Source organism: Carcharodon carcharias, chromosome 7 (assembly GCF_017639515.1).
Source record: "Carcharodon carcharias isolate sCarCar2 chromosome 7, sCarCar2.pri, whole genome shotgun sequence".
NCBI classification, from domain to species: domain Eukaryota; kingdom Metazoa; phylum Chordata; class Chondrichthyes; order Lamniformes; family Lamnidae; genus Carcharodon; species Carcharodon carcharias.
The window spans coordinates 119,657,116-119,685,042 of NC_054473.1; the positions used below are offsets into that span (position 1 = coordinate 119,657,116).

General features: G+C 41.3%; 1 protein-coding gene across 4 annotated transcripts in view; it reads left to right on the forward strand.

The window, feature by feature from the left end:
- glg1a (golgi glycoprotein 1a) overlaps positions 1-27,927 on the forward strand; it is a 157,128-nt gene that overhangs the window by 99,260 nt on the left and 29,941 nt on the right. For all 4 annotated transcript variants that reach the window (XM_041191137.1, XM_041191138.1, XM_041191135.1 and 1 more), the window contains 9 exons: positions 7,011-7,196; positions 13,087-13,158; positions 17,488-17,671; positions 18,342-18,556; positions 19,326-19,447; positions 20,400-20,501; positions 21,692-21,845; positions 26,776-26,913; positions 27,562-27,648. In XM_041191137.1, coding sequence (XP_041047071.1) covers positions 7,011-7,196; positions 13,087-13,158; positions 17,488-17,671; positions 18,342-18,556; positions 19,326-19,447; positions 20,400-20,501; positions 21,692-21,845; positions 26,776-26,913; positions 27,562-27,648 — 1,260 coding nt within the window. The remainder of the gene's footprint in view (positions 1-7,010; positions 7,197-13,086; positions 13,159-17,487; positions 17,672-18,341; positions 18,557-19,325; positions 19,448-20,399; positions 20,502-21,691; positions 21,846-26,775; positions 26,914-27,561; positions 27,649-27,927) is intronic.

Sequence of the window (27,927 nt, forward strand, 5' to 3'; positions counted from 1 at the left end):
TGCTTTATTTTACTGCTCTGGGCCGTAACTTCCGAGATGCAGGGCGTCTTATTAGGGCGGTACCCCAAAGGTGTGCTGGGGGGGGGAAATCTCCCACCCTTAGTGGAGGTTCCCAGGTAAGGTGTGCCAGCAATTACCTGGAAGTGAAAAACTCCCCTGCGCTGGGAATCATCCAACAATGCGACTTAAATGGCAAACCTCGGATGGCTCTGACTGGGTTAAATCATTAGTTGCCCAGAAAAAGTTATAGGTAACAATTGCACAGACTCACATCGACACCCCCCCCCCCAACAACCTCCTCAGAACGCCTTCCACATTCCATGATCCCCCATGGGACTCCCCCCACCCTAATGGATTACACCTCCCGATGGGAGCTCTCCAACCCACAGGATTCCTCCCACATCCATGGGAAAACCCCCCCCACAGACACACCCCAAGGCCAGGCCAGACTCACTCTTCGCACCCCCCTCCCCAAAACACCAAATCGAACCAACTCATTTTCTTCCAGGCCTGTCAAGGACCTTTAGAGTTAGCTGGACCTTCCAACTACCTGGTTTAGAGCAGCTACCACTGTAAAGAAGGGGGTTGGGCCTGCTTGCATCCGACAGAGCTGCCTTTGATGCTAGGCCCCAGGGATGTGCTGCACGTCCTGCATATCGCCCTGCCTGAGTCGGAAGGTCAGGCAAGACAGGATCAAATAAAATTTCGGGTAAGATAGGAGCAGCAGAGTGGCGATCCAACTCTGCCACTCGAGGAAGTTCAGGCCCTCAATCTCTTCTGTCGTCCAAAGTGCTCTGGATTTGTTTGCCCTACCTTTCCCCTTGTGGGAATATACCTTGACTAACAATCTCATCTTTAAAGGCAGTCTGTTGTTCAGTTACAGTTTTGCTTGCCAATCTTTGATTCCAGTTTACCTGGGCCAGAACTGTTATCACCCCATTTAAGATAGCCTTCCCTCAATTAATTTGTTTTTACTCCAGATTGCTGTGTGTCATTTTCCATAACTACCCTAAATCTTAATAGGAGCAGGTGTAGGTTGTTCAGCCAGTTGAGCCTGCTACTTCATTCAATAAATCATGGCTGATTTGATTGTGGCTTTAAGTCTACTTCCCTGCAGACTTTGCCCTCATAACTCTTGACATCCTTGTCGATCAAAAATCTGTCTAACTCAACCTTGAAACAAAGCAGTAACCTAGCCTTTGGGGAAAGGAATTCCGAAGATTAACGATCCTCAGAAGAAAAAATTCTTCCTCCTTTCCATCTTAAATGGGAGACCACTTATTTTTAAACTGTGCCCCCTAGCTTAGAGACTCCATGAGGGGAAGCGTCCTCTCAGCATCAAGCCCCCTCGGAATTGTATCTGTTCCAATGAGATTGCCTCTCATTCTTCTAAAGTTCAATGACTATAGGCCCAAGCTGCTCAACCTTTTCTCATAAGGCAACCCCCATCATACCAGGAATCAACCTAGTGAGCTTCATCTGAACTCGGTTCCAGTGCAAGTACATCATTCTTAAGTAGGGAAGTCAAAACTGCACAGCACTCTAGGTGCAGCCTCAGCAATGCCCCATACAGTTATAGCAAGAGTGCCCTACTTCAATGCCTCTTTCCTTGTTACTTGCTGTCCTTCAAGCTAATTTTTTGTGATTCATCTACAAGGACATCGAGATCCTTCTACTGCAGCATTCTGTTATGTCTCTCCATTAAATAATGTGCTTTTTTATTCTTTCCACCAAAATGGGCAACCTCACATTTTTCTACATTGTACTCATCTGTCAAATTTTTGCCCTCACTTGACCTATCTATATCCCTTTGCAGACCCTTTGTGTTCTATCAGCAAATTAGGCTACACTACACTTGGTTCCTTCACCTAAGTTATTAATATAAATTATAAATAGTTGAGGCCTCAGCACTGATCCTTGTGGCACCCTACTATTTACAGTTTGTTAACCTGAAAGTGACCCGTTTATCCCAACTGTTCCCTGTTAGCTCGCCAACCCTCTTGTCCATGCTGATATTATACCTAACACCGTGAGCTCTTGTGAAGTAACTTTACTTGGCACCTTACTTGGATTTCCAAAAGGCATTCAATATACTACATCTACTGATTCCACCCTGCTATTTACATCCTCAAACAATTGTTCATAAATTTTCAAACACTTTCCGTTTTGCATAACTATGTTGACTCTGCCTGATATGATTGTTTAAATGTCCTGCTACCACCACCTTGATAATGATTTCAGCATTTTCCTAATGACAGATGTTAGGCTAACTGGCCTATAGTTTCCTGCTTTCTGCCTCCCTCCTTTCTTGAATTTGGTTGTTATTTCTGTAGTTTTCCAATCTGCTGGGACATTCCAGAATCTGGGGAATTTTGGAAAATTGTGAACAATGCATCCATAATCTCTGCAACAACAAGTTAAGACCCTAGGATGCAGGCCATCTGGACCTAGGGACTTGTCAGCCTTAAGTCCTATTCGTTTTCCTGGTATTTTTTCTTTAGCAATGGTGATTGTTTTACTTCCGTCCTCCCTTTTGCCTCTTGATTTTCTCCTAATCTTGGGATGCCCTTTGTTTCTTCCACTGTGAAGACAGATACAAAATACTTATTCAAAGCCTCTCTGCCATTTCCTTGTTTCCCATTAATTCTGCAGTGTCATCCTCTAAGGAACCAATGCTTGCTTTAGCAGCTCTTTTTTTTTTTACCCCCTTTTTTATATATTTGTAGAAGCTTTGTGTCTGTTTTTGTATTTCTTGCGAGTTTACTCTCATATTATAATTTTTCCCTTTTTGTTTCTATATTTTTTTAGTCATCCTTTGGTTTCTAAAAATTTTCCCAATTTTCTGGCCTACTACTAATCTTCATAGCATTGCATACCTTTTCTTTCAATTTGATACTATCTTTAACTTCCTTAGTTATGATAGTGATCACTTTCCTCTAAATGTTCTCCTAATGACAAGTGATTCATTTGACCCATCTCATTTCCCAGAACAAAATCGAGCTCCTTCCTTGTTGGGAGTAGAAAGTTCTCTTGACACACTTTTGCCCCTCTCTTCCCTTTATCCTATTTACTATCTCTGTCTGTTTTGGATAATTCAAGTCCCCCACTATAACTACTCTATAATTCTTGCACCTCTCTGTAGTTTCCTTTCATATTAATTCCTCTATATTTCCCACTAGTTGGTGGCCTATACAATACACCTAATAATGGAATGGTACCTCAATTGTTTTTTTATCCCTAACCAAATAGGATCTGCCCTTGGCTCCTTTAGGATACCCTCTTATCAGCACTGTAATATTCTCCTTAATCAACTTTGCTTCTCTGTTGCCTTTCCTTTACTATCTTTTCCGGAACATCTTGAATCCAGAAATGTTTAGTACTCAGTTCTGCCCTTTGAGCCAGGCCTTCGTTACCGCCACAACATTATTTCCACGTGGCTATCTGCACTTGCAGCTCAACAACCTTATTTACCACACTAATTGCGTTCACATACATCCACAATAATCTTAAATTAACCTTATTATATTCTCTCTTTCTTTAATTCCACTTAATACCTTTCTATTTCCTACTTGGGGATATCTGTCTGTCTCTCAATTCTCTACATCTGGATTTTCCTCAAGTACTAGCTCCTCATTCCCACACCCTTACCAAGTTAGTTTAAATCTTCACCACTAGAAAAAGCAAAACCCTTCGCAAAGACATTAGTCCCAGCTCCTTCAGGTGCAACCAACCCAGCCTGTATAAGTCTCATCTCCCCCAGAACCAGTCTGTGTCCCCAGAACCCAAAGCCTTCCATCCTGTACCATCTCTCCAACCACATTCAGTTGCTGTATTCCTCTGTTTCTATATTTGCTTGTGTGCGGTACTTGGAGTAATCCGGAACTACCTTTTTGAAGTCGTCCTTGCTAGTTTGTTTCCTAGCTCTCTCAATCCTGCCTGCAGGACCTCATCCCTCTTACTACCTATGTGGTTGGTACTGACGTGGACAACGACGCTTGGGTGTTTACCCCCCTCCTTTAGAGTGTTCTGCAATCACTCAGTGATATCCTTGCTCCTAGCAGCAAGCAGGCAACATGCCCTCTTGGATTCATGTGTACAGCAACAGAAATGCCTATCTTTTCCTCCAACTATTGAATCAAATATAGCTATCGCTATACCTTATCACTAAGCATGAACTATTTTGAGCATATTGTGTCAAAGTGTAATTTAGATCCTCTTGTTCCACATTTTGATCAGTTGCAGTTTGCGTATCAACCTCAAGTCAAGGGGCGATGCTGTTCTGGCCTTGATCCATTTGATCCAATAGTATACAGATAGATTAGGCAACTGTGTTTGCACTACCTTGGTTGATTTCTTTTCAGCTTTTCACGTGATGCAACCATTTAAGCTTATTGAGAAATTGAAAAACTTTGATGTCAGTCCCACTCTCCAACTTTTGAATCAATGATTTCTTTCACAACAGGACCCAGTGGATGTTAGTTTCCTAGATTTACTTGGAGCCCATGTTAATGAAGATTGGATCTCTTCAGGGTCATGTACTTTCACTTTTGTTTTCCATCCCCTACATGAATGATTGGTGATCAGAGCATGTGGCGTAATGATCCTGAAGTATGCTGGTGATATGGTACTTGTGGGCCTTATAAGGATTAACAAAGTAAACTATAGGGACTCAGTGGAAAAGTTCATAAAATGGTGCTGTGACAATTCTCTTAAACTGAACAAAAATTAGATGAAAGAACTAGTTATAGACTTTAGGAAAAAGTCAGTTAATTATATTGTTCCTCTGAAAATTCATGATGTGGGTATTGAAGTAGTAACCAGCTACAAATAGCTGGATGTCAAAGTAGATGATAAGTTGAATTGGAGGGAGCGTTGTACAGATGTGCTAAGGGACATACAGATTATACTATCGCAAAATTAAAAGCCTTTTCAGTAGGTCCCACAATCGTGAAACTCTTCTGTATGGCTGTTGTTGAGTGACATTGTTTTTGGCATCTCTCTTGGTACTGTGATCTGAGGAAAGTAGACTGTTTTAAAGAGGACAGATATTGTTGAACCAGGCAGGGAGGATATTTGATGAGCACATCTTCCCTGATGAAATCTGCTCTCAAACTTTGACTGAAAGTTGAGAGTGTCATGAACAACGAGAATCACCCTTTGTCCTCAGTGTTATTGTTGGATGTGTTCATGGAAAAGACTACAATCCCTCAAGATGCAAGATAAATCGATTCTTAAACTCATTTGTGCCCTTTTTTAACAGGAGTTTGAATGGATGAGGATATGCACTCATGGGGCTAACTGATTATTTTAATGTGTTGGAATAGTTTTAATACTTTTTAATTGAAGTTAGACCTCTGATAGGCTAATTTTCGATCTTTTCATTTTTATTCACTTATGTAATTTTTGAATGAATGAGCAATGCATCAGAATTTCCATATGGACAATAAAGTGAAATTGAATGTAATTTAATTGGATGATTGCTTTTCCAATCTTCCTTTTGTTTCCACTCCCTTGCCCCCAACCTTCATGTACAGCTGAGGCAGCCATAGTGTCCTGAACTCTGGCTGCTGATTCCCGAGCAACCATCAGTCTCACCATTATTATTCAAAACTGAATACTGGCTGGAGAGTGAGATGCATTCAGGGACTCCTGCAATACCTGCTTGGTTCTTAACTGCTTGGTGGTCACCTATTCCCCCTCTGACTACCTAGCTTTAAGCTGCAGGGTGACTACACCAATATACGTGCTCTTCACAAAACTCTCAACTTTGTGGGTGAATCTTGATGATGCCAACTGTTCCTCAAGCTCTGAAACCTAGACCTTTAAACCATTCATTATTTTTGATAATTTAGTTTTATTTTATTGTCTGATTCACAGTTCATTTTGAGTCAGTCCAAAGGATGAGACATGCTGCAGTGTAACATCACATGGATATGCTGAACATTAACACAATTACCTGGAAAAACTCAGCAGGTCTGGCAGCATCGGCAGAGAAGAAAAAAGTTGACGTTTCGAGTCCTCATGACCCTTCAACAGAACTGAGTAATGTTAGGAGAGGGGTGAAATATAAGCTGGTTTAAGGTGGGGGGGGAGGTGAGAAGTGGGGGGAAGGGTGTGGTTGTAGGGACAAGCAAGCAGTGATAGGAGCAGATAATCAAAAGATGTCACAGATAAAAGAACAAAGAGGTGTTGAAGGTGGTGATATTATCTAAACGAATGTGCTGATTAAGAATGGATGGCAGGACACAAGGTACAGCTCTAGTGGGGGTGGGGTGGAAAGACTAACAGGGCATAAAAGGTATAGATTTAAAAATAATGGAAAAAGGTGGGAAAAGAAAAATCTATATAAATTACTGGAAAAAACAAAAGAAAGAGAAGTTTTTTCCAATAATTTATATAAATTTTTCTTTTCCCACCTATTTCCATTATTTTTAAATCTGTACCTTTTATGCCCTGTTAGTCTTTCCACCCCACCCCCACTAGAGCTGTACCTTATGTGTCCTGCCATCCATTCTTAATCAGCACATTCGTTTAGATAATATCACCACCTTCAATACCTCTTTGTTCTTTTGTATGTGACATCTTTTGATTATCTGCTCCTATCACTGCTTGCTTGTCCCTACAACCACACTCCCCTCCCCACCTTAAACCAGCTTATATTTCACCCCTCTCCTAATTTCACTCAGTTCTGTTGAAGGGTCATGAGGGCTCGAAATGTCAACTTTTTTCTTCTCCGCCGATGCTGCCAGACCTGCTGAGTTTTTCCAGGTAATTCTGTTTTTGTTTTGGATTTTCAGCATCTGCAGTTTTTTGTTGTTATGCTGAACATTGTTTGCTTGTGTGGGGAGCAGAGGGGCGTGGCAAGAGGGCAGATGGGTGTTTTAGTTGGGAGAAACATGGAGATGCTTTTCTCAACTGGCCAGTAGGCAAAGATGTTCAATTAGCTAAAACAGATTGGCTGCCCTGGAGAGGTATGGGACATTTCTAAACTGTCTGTGTTCTCAAAACAGGATGTACATTCACAAGGAGAGGTGGTATCCTGTTTGGAAAAGGCTTTGGTGAGCGAAGACAAAATAATTTCTGATAACTGTAAGAAAGCCATCCTGCGTGTAGCTGAACTCTCTTCAGATGATTTCCACCTAGACAGACATCTGTACTTCTCCTGCAGAGATGATCGAGAGCGCTTTTGTGAAGATGTAAGTTGCCGTTTTAATTGCTTGGATTTTGTACATTAATGCCACTAGTGCTCTGACTGGGGGGAAAAAACCTCTGAATCAGATACTTGCTTGCTAGTTTCTTTTCTAGCTCTCTAAACTCTGCCTGTAGGACCTCATCCCTTTTTCTCCCTATGTCATTGGCACTGATATGGACCATGACCATGTGCTGTTCGCCCTGTCCCTTCAGAATGCTCTGCAGCCACTCAGTTACATCCTTGACTCTGGCATGATCTTGGATTCATGTCCATGGCCACTGAAATGCCTATCGCTATTGCTTTTCCAATCTTCCTCTCTCCACTTGTACAGCCAAGCCAGCTATTGTGCCATGGATTCTGGCTGCACACCCCGGAGAAATAGTCAGTTTCGCCATTAATTTAAAAAAAAAAAATTTATTCACTCACAGGATGGCAGCTTTGCTGGCTGGGCCAGCATTTATTGCCCATCCCTGGTTGCCCTTGAGAAGGTGGTAGTGAGCTGCCTTCTTGAACCGCTGCAACCCGTGTGGTGTAGGTGCACCCACAGTGCTGTTAGGAAGGGAGTTCCAGGATTTTGACCCAGTGACGGTGAACTGAGATATTTTCCAAGTCAGGAAATATATCAGAACTCAATACTGGTTGGAGAGTGAGATGTACTCAGGGGACTCCAGCAATACTTATCTTTTTCTTAACTGCATGTGGTCACCCATTCCTTCTCTGGCTACTTAGCCTGAAATGGTGGGGTGACTAAATCTAGAAACTCTCAAGACTCATTGGGGATATCGCAGCGTACTATCAAGGCCCACAGTTACCTGAGCCACGAGAAATGTGAAAAGTTTGATCAAACCACGTAATTGTTTAATTTAGGTTAACAGAATATGAGCACCAGATTTGTAAACTTAATAAATAAATAGCTGTTTTATTGAACAAATTGTCTTTAACCAGTAGCAAAAGAAATATGAACTGCTAATTTCTAGTTCTATAACCTAACCTCTACCCCTTCTTAAATCCCTATACACACACCTATACGACACATCAGGCACACAAAAACATGGATTTTAAGGGCAGAATAAAACAGTTCAGTAACATCAATTCCAGAGTACAGGATTCGATGGGTTGATTTTGATTGATGTCTTCCAAATTCTTTTCAGTTCTTCGTTGATGACATGAGGTAGTCTTCCAAGCACTTTCAGTCTTTAGTTCACTGGTTGAGCACTTGCTTTTCAAGTCTCTAATGGTGATTTTCCCCTTTTCCTCTTGACGGGTTTTTCAGAGAACAGGTTATAAAGATATGACGGAATAAAAACAGCTGGCTATTATTGTAGAGTTACTGGAATCTTACACAGGAGAAAGAGGTTTTAGGTCTTTTCTCTTTTCAGGCTATGAGCGATTGTGCTGCACTGCTCTCTCAAACCTGGTCAGGAGCCAATTAAAATGTTGCCAGGCAGTTCCCTGTTAGACCAGACTCCTCCTTGGCACCATCCTGTCTTTCATGGCGCACACTGTTCCAGGACAGCAACATTGTGTATGTCCCTCACACTGTTCCAGTAGACATGTCTTTCAAACTGCAGGCATTGTAATTTTAACCCACAGTACAGCAGAAATAAAAAGACATGCTCTTTACAAAACATGCTATCCTACAGAACATGCTGTCCACTGAGGGTAACATTGAATATTAGGTTTTCAAATGTTGTAGAGTTTACCTTGCTGGTGCAAAATGGTGAAGGGTTTGAATTGGGTTGGGAGGGAAAGAAAAAAGGAATAGCAGCAAAGAAGAATCAGAAGTGCCCATGTACAGTAACCATTTGCTTTCAGTTTGCACTAGCATTTATTGGAATATGAAACTTGACCCAGTGTTGAAACCCCATTGAGAAATATTTTGGATGTTACCTTGCATGCAAGGATGTTTGAAGGAATCATGAGCATGAAAGAGGAGTATGTGAAAGCCATGATACATTTTTTATCACCCTCGCCTTGTAAGAGTATAATTCTACTTTTGAAAATTCAGTAATCCATGTGCTGAGCATGCAGTTAAAAAGGGGGTTGTGTCATTGAAGGTCATGCCTGATTTCCATGTCATAAATTGGTAGTTTGTTTTTCCACAGCTAAGTACTCTTTGCTGACAGGAAAAGCTGAAATAAGTAGGGCAGAATATCAAGCATTGTTTATCTGGCCTATTGGGGTTTTAATTTTTTAAAAAAATATTTACCAACCAAGTTGTTGGTTCTTGAAAATAGGCTGCCATCTTGGGACAGTTACAAAAAGGATAGCTCTTTAGGTCATGCAGTAACATAGCAACCAATCCCATGTTTTCTATTAGAGAGCAAATAAGCTTGGCAAAAAAAATTGAGTATCAACATGAAAGGGATAAAGTATGGATTGTCCTTGGAGCAGTTATGAAATTTTGCACCTGTTCTTCACATTGTGCCTGAGCAGTCTTTGAAAGAGCTATTCAGATATTCCAAATCCCCCCCCCCCCCCCCCCCCCCCCCACCCCTTTTCTCCGTACACTCTTAAATACTACTTGTTTAGCAGGTTTGCAAATGCAAATAATTTGGGGCAATGGTATTATTGCTGGTGTTTATGTATGTAAGATTAGCGGATTTTCTATTTGTAGCATCCAGATATTTTTGAGAGCATGGCCATACGTCTGCAGTGTAAGAAAAATATATGGTCACAGAATAAAGACCAACTTACTTGGTTGACAGTTAACTTTCTGAAGATTGCATATCTCACCAGGCAGGAGATTGTGACCCACCTGTTCACTGATTATGCTTTGGGGTATTCTGATGGGGAAGTTATAAAATGGCATTGTGACTGGCTTCAAAACTGGAAAGTGGCCTTGAAGTAGAAAATACATTGAATATGCACCACAGAAACAGGCCCTCAGCCCAAATGGCCCATGTTAGTGTTCATGTTCCATACAAACCTGCCTCTTGTCATTGAACTATATCAGCATAGCCTTTTCTTCCTCATGTATTTCTTGATTTTCCTGATAGAAACATTGATGCTATTCACCTCAACTTCTTACGGTAACAAATTCCACATTTGAGCCACTCTTTGGGGAAAGAAATTTCTCTTGAATTCCCTGTTGGATTCATCAGTTGCTATTGTATTTATGGCTACTACTTTGTGTTTTCCGTAAATGAAAACATCCTCTCATCTACTCCATCGAACCCCTTGATAATTTTAAAGATGTCCATCAGGTCACGCCACAGCCTTCCCTTTTCTCAGATAAAGAACCTCACTCAGCCTGTCAAATCATTGTTGAAAAGTACAACCCCTCAATTCAAATACTCCAGTAAACATGTTTACATTTTTTCCAATGTCTCTACATCCTTTTTATAAGTATGGAGACCAGAACTGTGCACAGTACTCCAGTATGGCCTAACCAAGGTTCTGTGCAAGTTTAATGTAACTTCTGACTTTCAGTTCTCTCCTTCTAGAATTGAACCCCAATGTTTTGATTGCCTTCTTAATGAGCTTTATTAACCTGCCTTGCTGCTTTAAGTCATTTGTTTATCTGTACTACTTAATCCCTTGCCTCCTCCATCCCAATTAGACACACTTATTTTCTAAGGACTGTGTGATTTCTTTATTTTTTCCTACCAAAATACACCAGACTTAGCTATTTTGAAATTAAGTTGCCAATTCCACAACCATTCTGCAAGTTTAGTAATATTGTCTTCTATTTTGATGCAGCCCTCCTCAGTCATAACTATACTCAAATTTGGTGTCACTTGCAAATTTTGTAATTGCGTTTCAGATTGCTGAGTCCATACCTTTTGCGTAAATAGCTTAGGAATTTCGTTCTTAACTTGGACAGAAGCTTCAGAGATTTGGTTGATATTTTCTTAATCTTTGTGTTGCATTCATTAAGTGGTGCTATTAAAATTAACAAAACTGTCTTCATTTATAAATTGCCTTGACCGTAGAGGCATACACCTCTGTGAAGCCCTTGGTGCAATTGGGCAAAAATGAATGTCGGGATAAAGGAGGAGATAGTTAGGGTGGACAAAAGCTTGACGAAAGAGGTAGTCTGTTTTAAGGAGGGGCTTCAATGAAGAACAGGGGATGAAGATGTAGTGGCGTTCAGGGATTTCCAGAACATAGTCTCAGTGGGTAAGGATATGGACAACAGTTGAAGTTTATGAAATTGAGAGATGGTGCTGATTGTTGATTTTGAGTGTGGTGGCAGGTCACAAGATTGAATCCTACTGTAGAGTTTTTGGTTCTTGCTGGCAAGATCAGAGAAGGCTGTGGCATTTTCCTGTGGGAGAGGAAAAGGATAATCTGATGGGATGCTTGACTGTGGCACTTTTTGTCTCATACCTGGTAAAAGTGGGCACTTGGCAATGTTTTGAAAACCAGTAACTCTGGAAAGACTTAAAAATGTGGATATATTTTTGCATGTAATAGTCAAAACTGGGAGAAGGGACAGCAAGTTCTGGATGCACAATATTTCCATGATGTTTGGGTTCTCAAAATAAAAGATTTGAGTACAAACTAACTGATAGAATTGATTTTTAATGTCATACATTTAATCTGTCTTGTTTCCCCTGAGAATCAAAAGTTCAGAAATGTTCTCAATTAAATCACAAGATACCCAGACCATAGAGTGCTCGAAAATTGATAATTCAAGATGTTGATTCCCAAGTAGCTTATTCTGTGGGATACCTATGTGAATTGCTCATAACTTCTTTATCTTATTAACTGTTATTGTTTTCACCAATATTAAATGTGATAGGTAACTGGATATCTTAAATGCCTTTATGACCCTGCTTTTGTTGCCCCACATTTACTTCCTTTCCAGATTTTTGAGCTTAATTAATTTGCAGTTTGTTTCAATTGTTGGCTATTAACAGATGTACGGGAGATAATTGTGCACTGTTGCAAGCTCGAGCTTCTTTGTGAAGGGAATTATGTTTTTAAACATAAGGCTTCAACTTTCAATAACTTAATTTTTATTGGGAGTGGTGATGTGGCTGGAGTGAGTTTCAAATAAATATCTTATAACGTCACGATTTGAAGCAAGTCTCCATTTGGAAGCGTGGGGGAAGTGCAGAGGGAAATATCAAGCTCATTGGAAGAACTACTTCCACTACTAACATCACAGAAGGCATTGTATACCCACCAATTTGGAACTGCTTTCTTGTGACAACCCTGTAATCTAATACTGGCTTGGTTTATTAATGTACTCCTGATTATGGAGGTAAACTCCATTGTATATGAATTAGTTCAGCTATTGTTTCACAACAAATTTGAAAAGCAGTTTTCCAAAGCATTGTATAAACCATTGTATATTTAATGTCATTCCTTGTTTTCTTTTAACTTGAGGGAAGTCGGGCAAGGCAATCTACTCTGAAATGGCTAGATGTTAACTGGGAGGGTAGAGAGAGAAGAGCAGCAGCTTGATTTGCCATTTTGTGGTTTGGAGGAATCTCCATTCGGTTTCCCTTGATGACCTGTAGAGGATGATTGTAAATAGGAATAATGTGTGTGGGCTCCTGTCTTAACATTATGCAGTATTGTGCTGATTGTTCAACCTGAGCATTGAAAATTTTAACTCCCCACCATCCTGTAATTAGGAAAAAGCCCTGGAGTATCAACTTGGCGGGGTGGAGCCCTCAGGATTTCTTGTAACACTAGCTTCAGCTTCAGTTTTAATGTACAATTCTATGAAGGTGTCCTTTAATCCTTGAACAACCAGGACAGTGCAGCAACAGCTTGCATTTATATGATACTTGGGCGCCTTGCATCTTTGTCAATTTCAGTTTCTTCTTGGTTTCATTCTGTAAATGGCATTCAGCTTTAAATTGCACCTATTTGGTGCAATTTTCGACCACGCCTTGCTATTGGTCATTAATCCTTCTGCCTTTTTGTTGACTCCGTAGATTCAGGGTGGAGAGGGCCGTGTATACAAGTGCCTTTTCAACCACAAGTTTGAAGAAGCCATGAGTGATAAGGTAAGCAGCCAGTTGGTTTGAGCATCATTATTGCTGCCCCACCACCCCCCGCAATCCACTGTTATATCTTGGCCTCATTTGAAATGATTTGCCAGTCATTTTTTTAGTGCAGGTTTCCACTTGCTGGTTCAAGGTGTTCCAATAGCCACTTCCCACTGACATGTTACATTTGCAGGGATTGCAACCTTTGTTTCTGTACATGTAGAAGTTCCCATTTGTTTAGTATTACTCTGCTTTTTATATTTTTGTTTGAATTGTAACATTTAATATGTGTCTCGTTAATCTTTTCAATCCTGCCGCAGTGGAGTCCTTTGCTGTTTTAGTGGAATATTTTATTTGGTTTCCAAGTTGTTCTTTGAAGCGTAATGTTTGTTTTGTATTTTCATTGAATGTCTGTTACCCTACAACACTCACCTGCAGGTTAGATGTACACCTGTGCAGCTGACTATATAATAACTGACTGCAAAGTGACCTGGTAGTATTGTACACTCCCATGTGTATATAAATTAGTCATCTTGCATGTCTACATCTCTGGATTAGAGTGTTCTACTCCCAAGAAATATTCTCAGTTTTATTTGGACAAAGTTGAGCTGGGCAGATGCACGTTAGAAAACTTAGCAAGTTTAACTTGCAGAGTTTAGCAGGTTGCACATTCCTTATTAGTTTTCACAAGATCTAACAATAAGTGCTTTTGTATTTTTGCATCACCTATGTACTGCCTTCAACAAAAATGAGTGAAGAGTAAGGAATCAATGCCTGAATCTTGCCCTGGACACACAGGTGTTTGCTCTCAGTTCCTGCACAAGAATCAATGCCCATAATAGTGATTCAGAAATTGGACCTGGAATGACCAACTATCACTTCTCAAAATTAGTAAGGCCTAAAGGGATATCTGACCTGTTAAACTGCAACTCTTTGATAGTTGAACAGCTCCAAATTACCGAGTGCTGGGACTGCCCTGATAAGCTTGTGGTTTTGTAGCTTCAGACCACAACTCCATCTTTATCTTCCATTATTGCTGATGCTGTTGGTTGAGAATTTTATGTATCAATTTTTCATGGTGTCCAAATTTACGGTGTTATTTGTGGGAATGCTGGATATAACCTTACACCCTTAAAGCACTAGCATTCACCTTTGATCTTGAACTGGCCCAGAATCAGTGCCCACTTGCTATATAACTGGATTTTATGTATTTTTGCTGCTTGTTTGCATAACTCATATAAGCGAGTTGGATTGATGCGTACTCAGATGCATATATAAGTGCTTCGCTTTGCTGTGTGCTGAAAGATGGGGAAAGTATCTACCAGCTTGGAGTTCTTTGTAGAAATAAAACCTATGTCCCCAAAATTGAGTTTGGTGGTTGGTAATGTAGTGACCACTGAGTCACAGAAAGGTTAAATTCATGCCGTTCTAAACGTGGCCAAGTTATTAAGGAAATGAAAAGCAGATGGGTTTTGTTTGCAATATGCCTGTTAAATTGCATAGCTGTTGGCTTGCAGCTTTACATGTGCCACGTTTTAGATGCTGGAAGTCATTAGCAGTGTTCTCCAGAGTAAGCATTGCTTAAGTACAATCTCCCAGAATTGTGGAACTTAATTGAATGCATGGTCAAGGAGCAGCACCAAGAGTTCATTTACAAAATGGCTGCCAGATTCAACCTGAAATTTTTTCAGGCATAACATTTTAAATTGTTAAAACAGACATGCATGATGAGACTTGATTTAAAGCCAGATAATCCCATCTAGTTTCCTGTTCTGATGCTCAATACAATCTAGATGTAAATGAAAATGATATCTAGTTTCTGTTATAATTATTCAGTTTGATCCCTTGAAGGATGAACAGTAAAATAAAGACTGCTATTAGAGCCAAAGAGAAGAGGCAGTAATCTAACATTCCCTCTCCCGTTTCATATTCTCCCATTATGGAACAAATTCAGAGTCTTTAATCACTCAACCATTTTGTATCGGTCGCTGGTAGAAATGTTCATGTCTGCATAAAAATTCACTTCATTCACGAGTTTACTCCCCCCGTGTACAAAAAACAAATTCATAGGAGGCCATCCTGCTACTGGGCGTTATTTAAAGTGTATTTGTTGCTTTGCTGTTGTGTGCACAAAGTTTTTGAGGTGCAAGTATTCTACTTGAAGAGAATTTTGGAATGTTGAGCAGTGACGAGGGCAAATATGACACATATACAGACAACCAAGTTCCCACCTGCAGAGTGAGATCAGCTTCAGAGGAGATGATTGTTAGGGATGTAATTCTTTTAATTGACTGCACTTTACAAATCAACATTCAGCAGCAGGCCACAAAGCCCAATCTTTGAGGCATTTAATACGTTAACAGATTAATGTACACAATAACTTCAGTAACCTTATCAATGCTGGTATGATAGCATAATGGTTATGTTAATAAACTAATAACCCAAACACCTGGACTATGACCTGGAGAGAAGTTCAAATCCTACTATAGCAAGAGGGCAATTTAAATTCAGTTAATTAAAATGAAATCTGGAACAAAAAGCTAGTACTGTATCAGTAATGGTGACCATGAAACTGCTGGGTTGTCCAAAGAATCTACTCATCCGTTAGGGAAGGAAACCTGCCATCCTTACCCAGCTGGCCTATATGTGACTCCAGGCCTCAACACCTGTAAAAGTAAAATTGCTTTGCAAGCCATTTAGTTGTATTAAACTGCTATGAAAAAGTCTAATAAAAAGGAAACCGAATGGCATCAGCCTCTGCACTGAATACAAAAAAGCACTTCCAGCACAGTCAACCCTGCAAAGCCCTAACATCTGGGGACTTGTGCCAAAATTGGGACAGCTTTCTCAAGCAACAGTCTTCAGAATCATACCTTTATAATCAATGCCCCAGATTCTCCCATCACCATTCCTGATTAAGTCCTGTCTCATAGCAGGATAGCCTGACCAAAGCCCTGTGCAGATTCTCCAAGTCTGCTCCTTTTAAATTAATGAGATATCCTTCCTTGTTGCAGTGACTCCAACTAAACCTGGTTATGCCATGAAATTCTCATGGACAAACTTCGATCCTTTCTAAAGCCATGACCTTTTGCTATCAATGGCAAACAATCCTGTTGTAAGGCTTCCCTTGGACCTGACTTATTTCAATCCGACGGTTGGGTATTGAGTGGAGATTGCCTTGTTACTGCCTTAACAGGAATTACAATTATGATTTTTTTTGCCTTTTAATATGTATGAAATTATAGATCATCTTGGAGCTATACTGCTTAGCAGCAAGAATTGTTGTTAATTGTATAAATTAAGGTTAAGGATAAACATGTGGAGGGCATTCATCAGTTGAGCGCACATAGATGCTTACTGACACTGGGGTGATGAGAAGGGTGAGGAGCTAAACACTTGTTTCACTTTGAGAATAAATCTAAATTGAGTAAAGGTTCATTTCTGGTCACTTCATTCAATAAATGGCTGTGAGAAATTTAATCATCACCTTTTTAGGGTTGGAGGACATATCATGAATTTAGAAAACAGTAATTCTATTAAGCCTTTCAATGCTGGAGACCCATTGTATTTTGTTAATCAGAGAGACCGAGATTGCTGATGGGTGCTTTGGTTTCAGCCCTTCTAGTCCTGAATTTTAATTGCACTGCTGAGAGTAACTGAAATTCACTGCACTAAGTCACAATTTTTCACTGCACTAAGTCACCATTGTAGTTTCAGCATTAACAGCTTGATCTTGAGTATCACCTCTGACATAGCAGAGTATCCCAAAGTCTTCACAAAAAAAGAGTGGAACAGACACTAATCAGGAGGAGGGCCAAAGGGAGGCAGTCTAGGTGTAACAGGAGTCATGAGAGACGTAACTAGGTGGGACTAAGTTCAAAAGAGAGTTGGAGAGGCAGGGTTGTGTTGAGGGCTGTGTCACTGATAGTGGAACCGGGGCATACAGGCCCATGTATGCAGGGATGGAGGACTAAATGACTAGTGTGAAGTCAGATCATTGAGGAATTTTGTAAACGCGAGAGAAGATTTTAATATCAAGTTCGAGGATTTTGAATGTACTACTTACTAGTTTAATATTTCTATTTTCACCAGCTGTGTGAAATGCTTTAACAGAAAATGGACAGTTTTATTTACAAAATTAAATGGAGTTGAGGTAAGTCAGGTGCTCAAGGAGTATTATGTGTATTAAATAGGAGTTTGGATCCTGGAATTTTTGTTCCTGTTGCGTGAGGCTGGGGTGCATCCTTCATGCTGCTGCTTGACCTTGTTAAAAGTCATATTGTTCTGTAAAAATGTATTTTCAATTTGAGGACTTCTGCAGTATGATGATTTCTATTCCCTTTCCAGTGTCGTGAGGCACTCACAACACGACAGAAACTGATCGTTCAGGATTACAAAGTGAGTTACTCCCTGGCCAAGGCATGTAAAAATGACCTCAGGAAATATCGGTGCAATGCAGAGAACTTGCCGCGTGCCCGCGAGGCTCGACTTTCCTACTTGTTGCTCTGTCTGGAATCTTCGGTGCATCGAGGTAAGTGTTAACTGTTAGTGGCAATGGTTTCCATTCAGGCATGTCGTCTGATCTCCCATCTTTTTACCAAGGTTGAAACTGAGGAGCAGGGAGAATAGAAACGGATCAGTGGTGGGATCATAGCTTGGGTTCTGATGTTTTTTTTGCTCGTTGATGCCGTACGCCCAACCAAAAAAAGGGACTTCAGGAAATCCGACGTAACGTTTTAAAAGATGACAGACAACCCAGTGAAAAAACAGACACTCGGATTAATAATCAGACAGATTGCCAAGCTTGAGTTCGCACTTCAAAGTTGTAAAAAAGCATTTGTATCTTGATGTGTGATTTTCCTAGTTCCTAATCCAGACACTATTGTTAGCATGTGGCAAGTAATAGCTCTGTCACTCGATCATAATTCTGTACCTTCTGGAAAACAAATTTTAGTGCCATTGAAAAATCATAGGAACTTTATGTATGCCCTTTGGCCACAGAGAGAGCTCAACAAAAGTCATAGTACATGAACTGTTAAGTTTGATTTTGTGTACATCCCATGGAAAAGGAGGGGGGTTATAGTCTTGCAATCCATAAGAGGATGCTAGGGAATGGGGTGTACCTCCAATAATTCCTGCTCATGGGTTTGTGTTATGTGCAAAGATGCTGATGTTCACTGATTATCTCCCTGACTGGACAGGTCGACAGGTGAGCGGCGAATGTCAAGGAGAGATGTTGGATTATCGTAGAATGCTAATGGAGGATTTTTCACTGAGCCCTGAAATTGTCCTCAACTGTCGCAGTGAGATTGAACTGCACTGTTCAGGCCTGCACCGGAAAGGCCGGACATTACACTGTTTGATGAGAATGGGTCGAGGTGATAAGGGCAGTCTGGGACAGAACTGCCAGCAGTCAGTAAGTGTTTTGATAGGTAGAAAAACCATGGTCTTTTAACCTGTAGATTGGGTATTTTTAAGTTACAACATATCATTTGACAGTGTTGATGTTGGATCATTTTCTACTTGTGACTGCACCGTACAGGAAAGGCACCTTCAAAGGGAACATTTCCAGCACACCAAGAGCAGATGTTGACAGTTCTGCAGATGTTGTTGGCCTTTGTCAGTGGAAGACGCCACATTGCTTCTAATGAGATTACATGGGGAAGCTAAATGTCAACACAGGAGGGCGCACTTTTAATGAGATGTTTAGTTTTTCACTAGTGGCTAATCTTATTGTGCGTCTGCGTGTGTGGCTGTTCTGGACTTTTTAAAAAAAAATATATATTAAAATAAAACCCAACACAAACCTTGTCTTAATGTCAGCAATTAGCATGCCACGCCTTAATGAATAGTGAAATAGTTGTTTGACTGCAGTGAAAATCAGTGTCATGACCTGGGATACCATATATGTGCTCCACAAAAACAGTGCACCTCAAAAGTTTCTCCTTAGTTGTACAGAGAATGCAGCCAGAGGTGTACTGATGTGTTTACATCGTTAATAGCATGTAGCGCAAACCTCAGACAGTTTTGGGGGGGGTGCGGGGCTTTGTTTGAGTACTTGAGGGCCAAAGAACTTGGGAGCTAGAAGGAATTGATTATAACCTGTAAACATTCCTTTGTTGCCTCCCAGACCAGATTTCTAGTTAGTCTGTGCATGCTTAATGCCCCCTCTGCTCCCATTCCAGCTTCAGTCCCTAATTCAAGAAACAGACCCTGGTGCAGACTACCGTATTGATCGAGCACTGAATGAAGCCTGCGAGTCTGTCATCCAAACAGCCTGTAAACACATCCGCAATGGAGATCCAATGTAAGTCAGAGAAAGTATGGTGTTTGCTGCTCTAATCTCGGGTATGTCGAGTCCATGTATGAGATGCTAGACTTGGGCTTCTGTTTGTATGCCTGCACCTTTAACTGCAACAAAATTTGGGAATCTCAAGTCCAGATAAAAGTGTACAAGAAGGCATAATCTTAAAATTAGAGTTAAGCCATTTAGGAGTGAATTCTGGAAGCACTATTTCACACATAGCACAGTGGGAATATGGAACTCGCTCCCCACAAGACTGTGGATATGGTCAAGAAGACTGAGATTGATAGATGTTTCTTATTGTCAAGGGATATTGAACAAAGTCTGGTAAATGGTGTGAGGAACTGATTTAATGGAACGATGGAACAGGCTTGAGTGACTGAATGATCTTCTCCTGTGCCAAACAGCCATTTGGGTAAAGGCATCATCCAGAGAAGCACAAAGCCCCACAGGCTCGGTGTCCTAGGTTCAATTTCTGATACATGCTGAGTCTCAACCAGCAAATTAATTGTGGTGCTTCAATACCATTAGCTAGTCAGGGTTACTGTTCTTGTTCATTATCCAATGGCTCTCAATGGAAAGTATGCATGTTAACAGAATTTTTGCATTGGCTTCAGCTTTTATGCTTTCTATTTCTAGTCTTGAGTTTGTATGAAAGAGCTGCTATTGCCTGTGGAACCGTAGTCCAGCAAGAGTCACGTTTTCAAAAGATGAGGAGCAATATCTAGACAGAAGCCAAGTGCATTTTATTAAACGGAAAACTGCTGGATGCATGTGCAGATTAACACCAGTAACATTGTGTGATTGTAACCAAAGCTTCAATACTGTCTTATTTTCAGCTAGCTGAGGCAAGCTGCTCAATTGACAGACTTTTGTGCTTTGCCAGTGACAGTCCTGTATTTGAGGATGGATTAAACCAAGCTGTTCTAACACTTACTGTATTTTCTATTGGCAGGATCCTCTCATGCTTGATGGAGCACCTGTACACAGAAAAGATGGTGGAGGAGTGTGAACATCGCCTGCTTGAGCTGCAGTACTTCATCTCCCGTGACTGGAAGTAAGCGTTAGCCCATGTGTAAAGTTATATGCCTAAGTACATTGTAACCAAACTGAGCTTGTTACAACTCAAACATTAACTGCTAGAAATCTGAAGTCAAAATCAAAACAAAAATGCTGTAAATATCAGTGGCATACAAAAAAGAAAGGCAAATATTTATTAATCTGACCTCCAAAGGCAAGCAGGCAATTCCAGGAGACAGTGGTGACTGAGAGAACTTCTTTATGGCCCATCTACCTTCCATTTGTTTACCACAAGCATCAGGAGAGAAAGGCTGATCATTACAGAAGAGGAGTGGGGATTGGTACAGGTGAAACATACTGATGATGCTGACTTCTTTCACAAAAAAACTGTAAATAGGCATTTTTCATGCCTATTAGATTGTGAACCCATTTGAACATAATTGAAAATGGTTGATAAATGCTGAATAAAGGGCAACTTGTACAGTGATTAATCCTTTTCTGATGAACAAGCAAGAGCTCCATACAGTTGATAAACCAATACCTGATGAATAAGCAGCACTGTACAGTTAGGATTGCAGATTTGCCAGTGATTTTTGCATTGACTCCATTTTTTTTAATGCTTTTAAAGATAAAAGTATTTGTTTGAAATATTTTGAATTCATCCAATTGAGAATTAGATTGGAACTTCGCTGAATTGCCTGTTACCTTGTCATGTGTAGGTTTATATTGGAGTAGACTGCCGGCTGTACAGAGGAGCATGGAGACAGGGTTCTAATGATAGCTGGATAATGTCCACTTTAGTGGGACACTAAGCAGGACCATGACGACTATGTTTTGAAAAGGACGAGCTTCTACTAATTTTCCATGCACCCCTCAAGATGCTGACTTGTGCTGAAAATGCCAAGCACGTGTAGGGATGGAATGATCATGAGATGATATTGTGTGAAAATTAGTGTTCAGCTTACCCTTGTAAAATATGTGTGTATACGTCAGTCCGCAGGCCAATGTGATTTCAGTGAAATGTAACGGAAGACATTGTTTGCAAGATGTCTTGGGATCTCTTGCAAGTTAAGAGCTCAATACAATGCACAGTGTTCTGGTTGTAGACTGTCTTTGCATAAATGACCCAAGTGCCATTAAAGAGTGGGTGGTAATTTTATTGGGAATCTCGATTGTAAAATAGAATTGTCGACTTTTCTAACAATATCTTCTGGCTTCCAACTTTAGACTGGACCCCGTTCTTTATCGCAAGTGCCAGGGTGATGCTTCCAGACTTTGCCATACTCAGGGTTGGAATCAAACCAGTGAGATGCTGCCCCCTGGAGCAGTGTTTTCTTGTCTATATCGTCATGCTTATCGTACAGAAGAACAAGGACGCAGGGTGAGAATGATGGATCTTCCGTTTCTGTGCAATGTTAAGCATGCTTTTACCATTTTGGAGTGAAGAGTTGGTTCAGAAAATTTTCCACACACACCCCTCATAGACCAGTTATGCTGAAGGTGTCTGCAGTCCAGGGGTCATTCCTTTAGAGAGACCTTGGACATGGGAGTGGCATCACAACTGAGCTTGGCCATGGATTATCCAGATGTAATTTCCTGCAAAGTCTTCATTTCAAAGGGTGATGCACAAAGAAACTGACTGGTGAATGTTTTCATCCAGCATGGGGTAATTAGTGTAATCATGGGCATAGATGATTAGTGTCTAAAGCAGCCACTTTCATAAACCAACTAATCCTTCTCAGCTCTAAGTAGCTAAATAGTATTTCATTATTGGCTGAGGTGGCACTGACCACCTTCATTATGGTATGAAATTTTAATCTTGGAACTTTAAGTCACTTTAATTGAACTGTTCAGCACTGCACTGCTGAGGATGAAAAGTTATGTCCACAAATAAATTCACCCATTAACACTTGTTTGTTTCGTTTTATACTAAAACCTGCCTTGATTTCTGTAGATGAGCGTTCAAGGGCTCAGTGGTGGTCTGCATTTTGTTTTATGAGTAGGTGCTGACTGAGTTCTGGAGTGTGGTCTAAAAGGTGTTTAGTTATTGCACAGGGCTTACTACTTCTTTTATTCATTCACTGGACATGGGTGTTACTGGCTAGGCTAGCATTTATTGCCCTTTCCTAATTGCTCTTGAGAAGGTGGTGATGAGCCACCACCTTGAACTGCTGTAGTCCATGTGGCGGTACAACCGCAGTGCTGTTAGGGAGGGAGCTTCAGGATTTTAACCCAGTGACAGTGAAGGAACAATTATATAGTTCCAAATCAGGATGATATGTGGCTTGGAGGGGAGCTCACAGGTGGTTGTGTTCCCATGCATCTGCTGCCCTTGTCCTTCTCAGTGGTGAAGGCCACCAGTTTTTGGAAGATGCTGTTGAAGGAGCCTTGGTGAAATGCTGCACTGCATCTTGTAGATGGCACACACTGCTGCCGCTATGCATCGGTGTTGGAGGGAGTGAATGTTTAAGGTGTTAGATGAGGTGCCAATCAAGCAGGCTGCTTTGTCCTGGATGGTGTCGTGCTTCTTGAGTGTTGTTGAAGCTGCACTCATCCAGGCAAGTGGAGATTATCCCATCACACTCCAGACTTACGCCTTGTAGACAGTGGACAGGCTTGGGGAATCAGGTGGTGAGTTACCTAGTGCAGAATTCCCAGCCTCTCCTGCTCTTGTAGCCACAGCATTTATATGGCTGGTCCAGTTCAGTTTCTGGTCAATGGTAACCCCCAGGAAGTTGTTAGTGGAGGATTTAGCATTGGTAATGTCATTGAATGTCAGGGGATGATGGTTAGACCTTCTTGTTGGAGGTGGTTGTTGCCTGGCACTTGTGTGCCGTGAATGTTACTTGCCACTTGTCAGCCCAAGCCTGAATATTATCCAGGTTTTGCTACATATGGACAGAATCCGCTTCAGTATCTGAGGAGCCGCGAATGGTGCTGAACATTGTGCAATCATCAGTGAACATCCCCACTTCTGACCTTATGATGGAGGAATGTTCATTGACGAAGCAAGATGGTTGGGCCTAGGTCATTACCCTGAGGAACTCATGCAATGTTCCGGGACTAAGTTTATGGCCTCCAACAATCATCTTCTTTTGTGCTAGGTATGACTCTGACCAGTGGAGAGTTTTCCCTCGATTCCCTTTGACTCTTAGCCTTGATGTTAAGAGCAGTCACTCTAACCTTACCTCTGGAGTTCAGCTCTTTTGTCTGTGTTTTCACCAAGGCTGTAATGAGGTCAGGAGTTGAGTGGCCCTGGCAGAACCCAAACTGAACGTGAGTTAGTGGGTTATCGTTGAGTAAGTGTCAATGCTTCAGCCCTGTCTTTGGGCTGGCCCCCTCCCCCCCCAAAATCAATGACAATGGGGATATTTGTGGAGACTCCTCCTGTTAATTGTTCACTTGTCCACCACCATTCATGACTGGATGTGGCGGGACTGCGGATCTCATCCATTGGTTTTGGGATTGCTTAGCTCTGTCTATTGCATGCTGCTTTTGCTGTTTGGCATGCTAGTATTCTTGTGTTGTAGCTTCGCCAAGTTGACATCTCATTTTTAGGTATGCTTGGTGCTGCTCTTTTCATGCCCTCTTGCACTCTTCTTTGAACCAGGGTTGATCCCCGGTTTGATGGTAATGGTTGGGTGGGGAATGTGCCGGGCCGTGAGGTTACATATTGTAGTTGAGTACACTTCTGCTGCTGACTGGTCCACTGTGCATTGTGGATGCCTACGTTTGCGTTGAGATCTGTTCCAAATCTATCCATTTAGCATAGTGGTGGTACCACACAACACGATGGAGAGTATCCTCGATGTAAAGGCGGGACTTTGTCTCCACAAGGACTGTGCAGTGGTCATTTCTGCCGATAGCGTCATGGGCAGATGCATCTGTGACAGGTGAGGATGAGGTTTTTCCCTCTTGGTTCCCTCACCACCTGCCAAAGACCCAGTCTAGCAGCTATGTGCTTTAGGACTTGGCCAGCTTGGTCAGTAGTGGTGCTACCGAGTCACTTTTGGTGATGGACATTGAAGTCCCCCACCCAGAGTATGTTCTGTGCCCTTGCCGCCCTCAGTGTTCCAATTGATGTTCAACATGGAGGAGCACTGACTCGTCAGCTGAGGGATGGTGGTATGTGGTAATCAGAAGGAGGTTTCCTTGCCCATGAAACTTCATGGTGTCTGGAGTCGATGTTGAGGACTCATGCGGCAACTCACTACTGTGCTGCCACCTTTGTTTGGTCTATCCTGCTGGTGGGAGAGGATATACCCAGGGATGGTTATAGTGGTGTCTGTGACATTGTAAGCTATGATTCAGTAAGTATGGCTATGTCAAGCTGTTGCTTGACTAGTCTGTGGGACAGCTACCTCAATTTTAGCACAAGACCTGAGATGGCATGAAGGAGGACTTCGCAGAGCTGGATTTGCCATTGTCGTTTCCGATGCCCAGGTAGATGCTAGTGGTCTGTCCGGTTTTTTTTTTTAAGACTTTGTAGTGGTTTGATACAACTGAGTGGCTTGCTAGACTGTTTAAGAGTCAACCACATTGCTGTGGATCTGGTGTCACACTTAGGCCTGACCAGGTAAGGACAGCAGATACATACGAATATATGAATTAGGAGCAGGAGTAGGCCCCTCGAGCAAGCTCCCATCATTCGGTAAGATCATGGCTAATTGGAATGACCTTGTTAATCACAAATCTATCTAGTTCTGCCTTAAAAATATTCAAAGACTCTGCTTCCACCTTTTTTCTACTTCCACATTTCCTTCCCTAAAGGACATCAGTGAACCAGATGGGTTTTTATGACAGAGGTTAACATCAGTGAGACTAGCTACTAATTCAAGATTTATTCAGTGAATTTAAGCTCCACCAGCTGCTGTGATGGGATTTGAACCCATGTCCCCAGAACATTAGCCTGGGTCTCTGGATTGTCCAGTGACATTACCACTATGCCACCACCTCCCCATAATGCAATGTGTCCACAAAATGCGATACACTAGTGGTTGCCTCTGTTTCAGATGGATACCATCTTGTAGGGTAAGTTAAATTGAAAGAACAACGCCTTTTATTAGGAGCTTTATTTTTTTGAATTACTGTGATATTTATCTGATTTCCCACGCCTGACATTCTTTGTAGATTTGTACCTGCAGCTTGGAGAGGTTATTGGAAGTGATGCATTCTAGTGTGACATGACCCTTCCAGAGCTGGATAGGTTGAAATGATCTCCAAAATAAATACTGCAAAAAGGCACAGTGCTTGCCAGTGGCAGGCCCTCCAGCATTGTGAGTGTCAAACCTTTAAAAATGTTGAGGCAGGGCTATAATGCTCAGATGCTTTTTAGTGTGGCCTTCAGTAAGCCATTTCCAGATGATTTTCCTTCCAGAAACCAATGATCATTTACATGCTGACGTTTGTTTGCACCACTAAGCTTATTGGGGTTGAGTAGTGCCTGATTGTCTCTGTCTCTGCTCCTCTATTACTGATGGCAGCTGAAGACTTCAATAAGCTTTGTATACAGTGCAGTTTTCCTACTGACCATAAGGGAAATTAACTGATGTGCTGCATGTTGTAATCTGTACTGCCCCCTTGAGTTTACTTTCAGTGTTTAAATCATTCGGTGTAATACGCTTCTTATTTGGAACTTTCTACATGCGGCAATGTCCTCAGCTCCCACTTATTAAAGCTGAAGTGTGGCAGCTGGAGTTAATGTGCTTTATGGCTACCAAATTCAGATGGTAGCCCTTTTATTTTATAACAAAAATCCATTGTGCTTAACTTGTAATGGTAAAGTCCCTCAACTCCTGGCTGAGCTTTGTAAAGGTACATTGTGAAGAGTGAATCTTGAGGTTTCATTTTAAGGATTATATTCTTCAGTACATTGTGTACTTTGTGTACATTTAAAGTAAGTGCTTTTAATATTGGATGCTAACTTGATGTGTGCTTGTGCCTTATAGTGTACTGAATTATTAACCACCCTTTAAGGAATTAGTTCGTTCATGTATTGTGGAGCTTCAAAATCATGTTTGTTAAAGTCACTGGTCCCACAGAAAAAGATGAGCAGTGTAGAGATTGATTGAGCAATTGACGTGAATAGTACTGATGCATGTAAGTGGAACCTAGCTAAGCACATGAGGCAAATAGGAATAGAGGATGTCTTGAGGTGAGTTGAAGTAAAAATGGGCGGAGGCTTGTGTGTAGCATGAACACCAGCATAGACCTGGTGAGCCAAATGACCTGTTTATCTGCTGCATCAGTGCAAAATATTATTTGAAAACGATAGAAGGCAAACTGACTAGAACGATTTTTTCTCCATCCAGTTATCCAGAGACTGTCGAGCAGAGATTCAGCGAATTCTTCATCAACGAGCCTTGGATGTGAAGTTGGAGCCTGCATTACAAGAACGATGCATAATAGACCTGGGGAAGTGGTGCAGTGAAAAGACAGATCCTGGGCAGGTAAAGCCAGACCAGATCTACTCATATGCAGTATTATCAGGGTGTGACCCAGAGAGTTAGGAGCAAGGGGTCTGAAGAGGCAGGTACGCATTCAGCTGGGAGGTTTTTGCAGGATTAGCCTAATAATTTAACTGGTTTCAATCTGGCTGTTCGGAGGAAGTGCTGTGTCCACTTGACAAAAGTAACTGCAGTGTAGAAAATTTACTATCCCTAACCCTCTGTTGCACTTTGTAGTTGCTTAGTATGTACCTGCCTTGTGCATGGAGATGTGAAGAGTAGTATGGACAGCCCTAGGGCATGGTGAGGGTGCAATCAGCATCTTACTGAAACACTTTGGGCTTGGGTTTGTCATGTATGTTGTCCAAAATGAAAACTATTAATTGACATGTTTTGAATGACATACACAAAGAAAATAAGAGTTTGAGATTGGGTAGGTGTAAATTTAGATAACTTATAAAATACTCTTTCCTAAGCCCTTTTACATGACTCCATTGGAAAATGACACACATGCAGACTTCCTGGGGGATTGCTGCAGGACCTGTTCCCCCGCATTGCTGCTGAACCTGGAATGGGCACAAGGCCAGTGTTTGCTTCTAAAATGGTGCATTCCTTGATGTTCATTGCTGGTTTGCATTTCTGTGTTTGTAGGAACTGGAGTGTCTCCAGGATCATCTTGATGATTTGGCAGTGGATTGTAGAGACATTGTGGGTAACCTGACGGAGTTGGAGTCAGAGGTAAGTGAGACCAGCAGCAAGTAACTTTGTAAAATGAGCCACCAAATTCATGTAATTTTACTGAAAATATTATCCTTTGAGACTTTTATTAACTTGCCAGAGCTATTGTCAAACTTATTGCTGGGGTTAGTGTGTTAAATTGATCATGTAACTATTTTATTAGTTATCCTCCTGCTATATTTATACTGAGTGGTTGCAAATTTCTGGTTCTACAGCGGACTGATGCTTCTTCCTTTACCCTCTCTCTGCACGCACCCCGCCCCCCCCAAAATCCCCAAT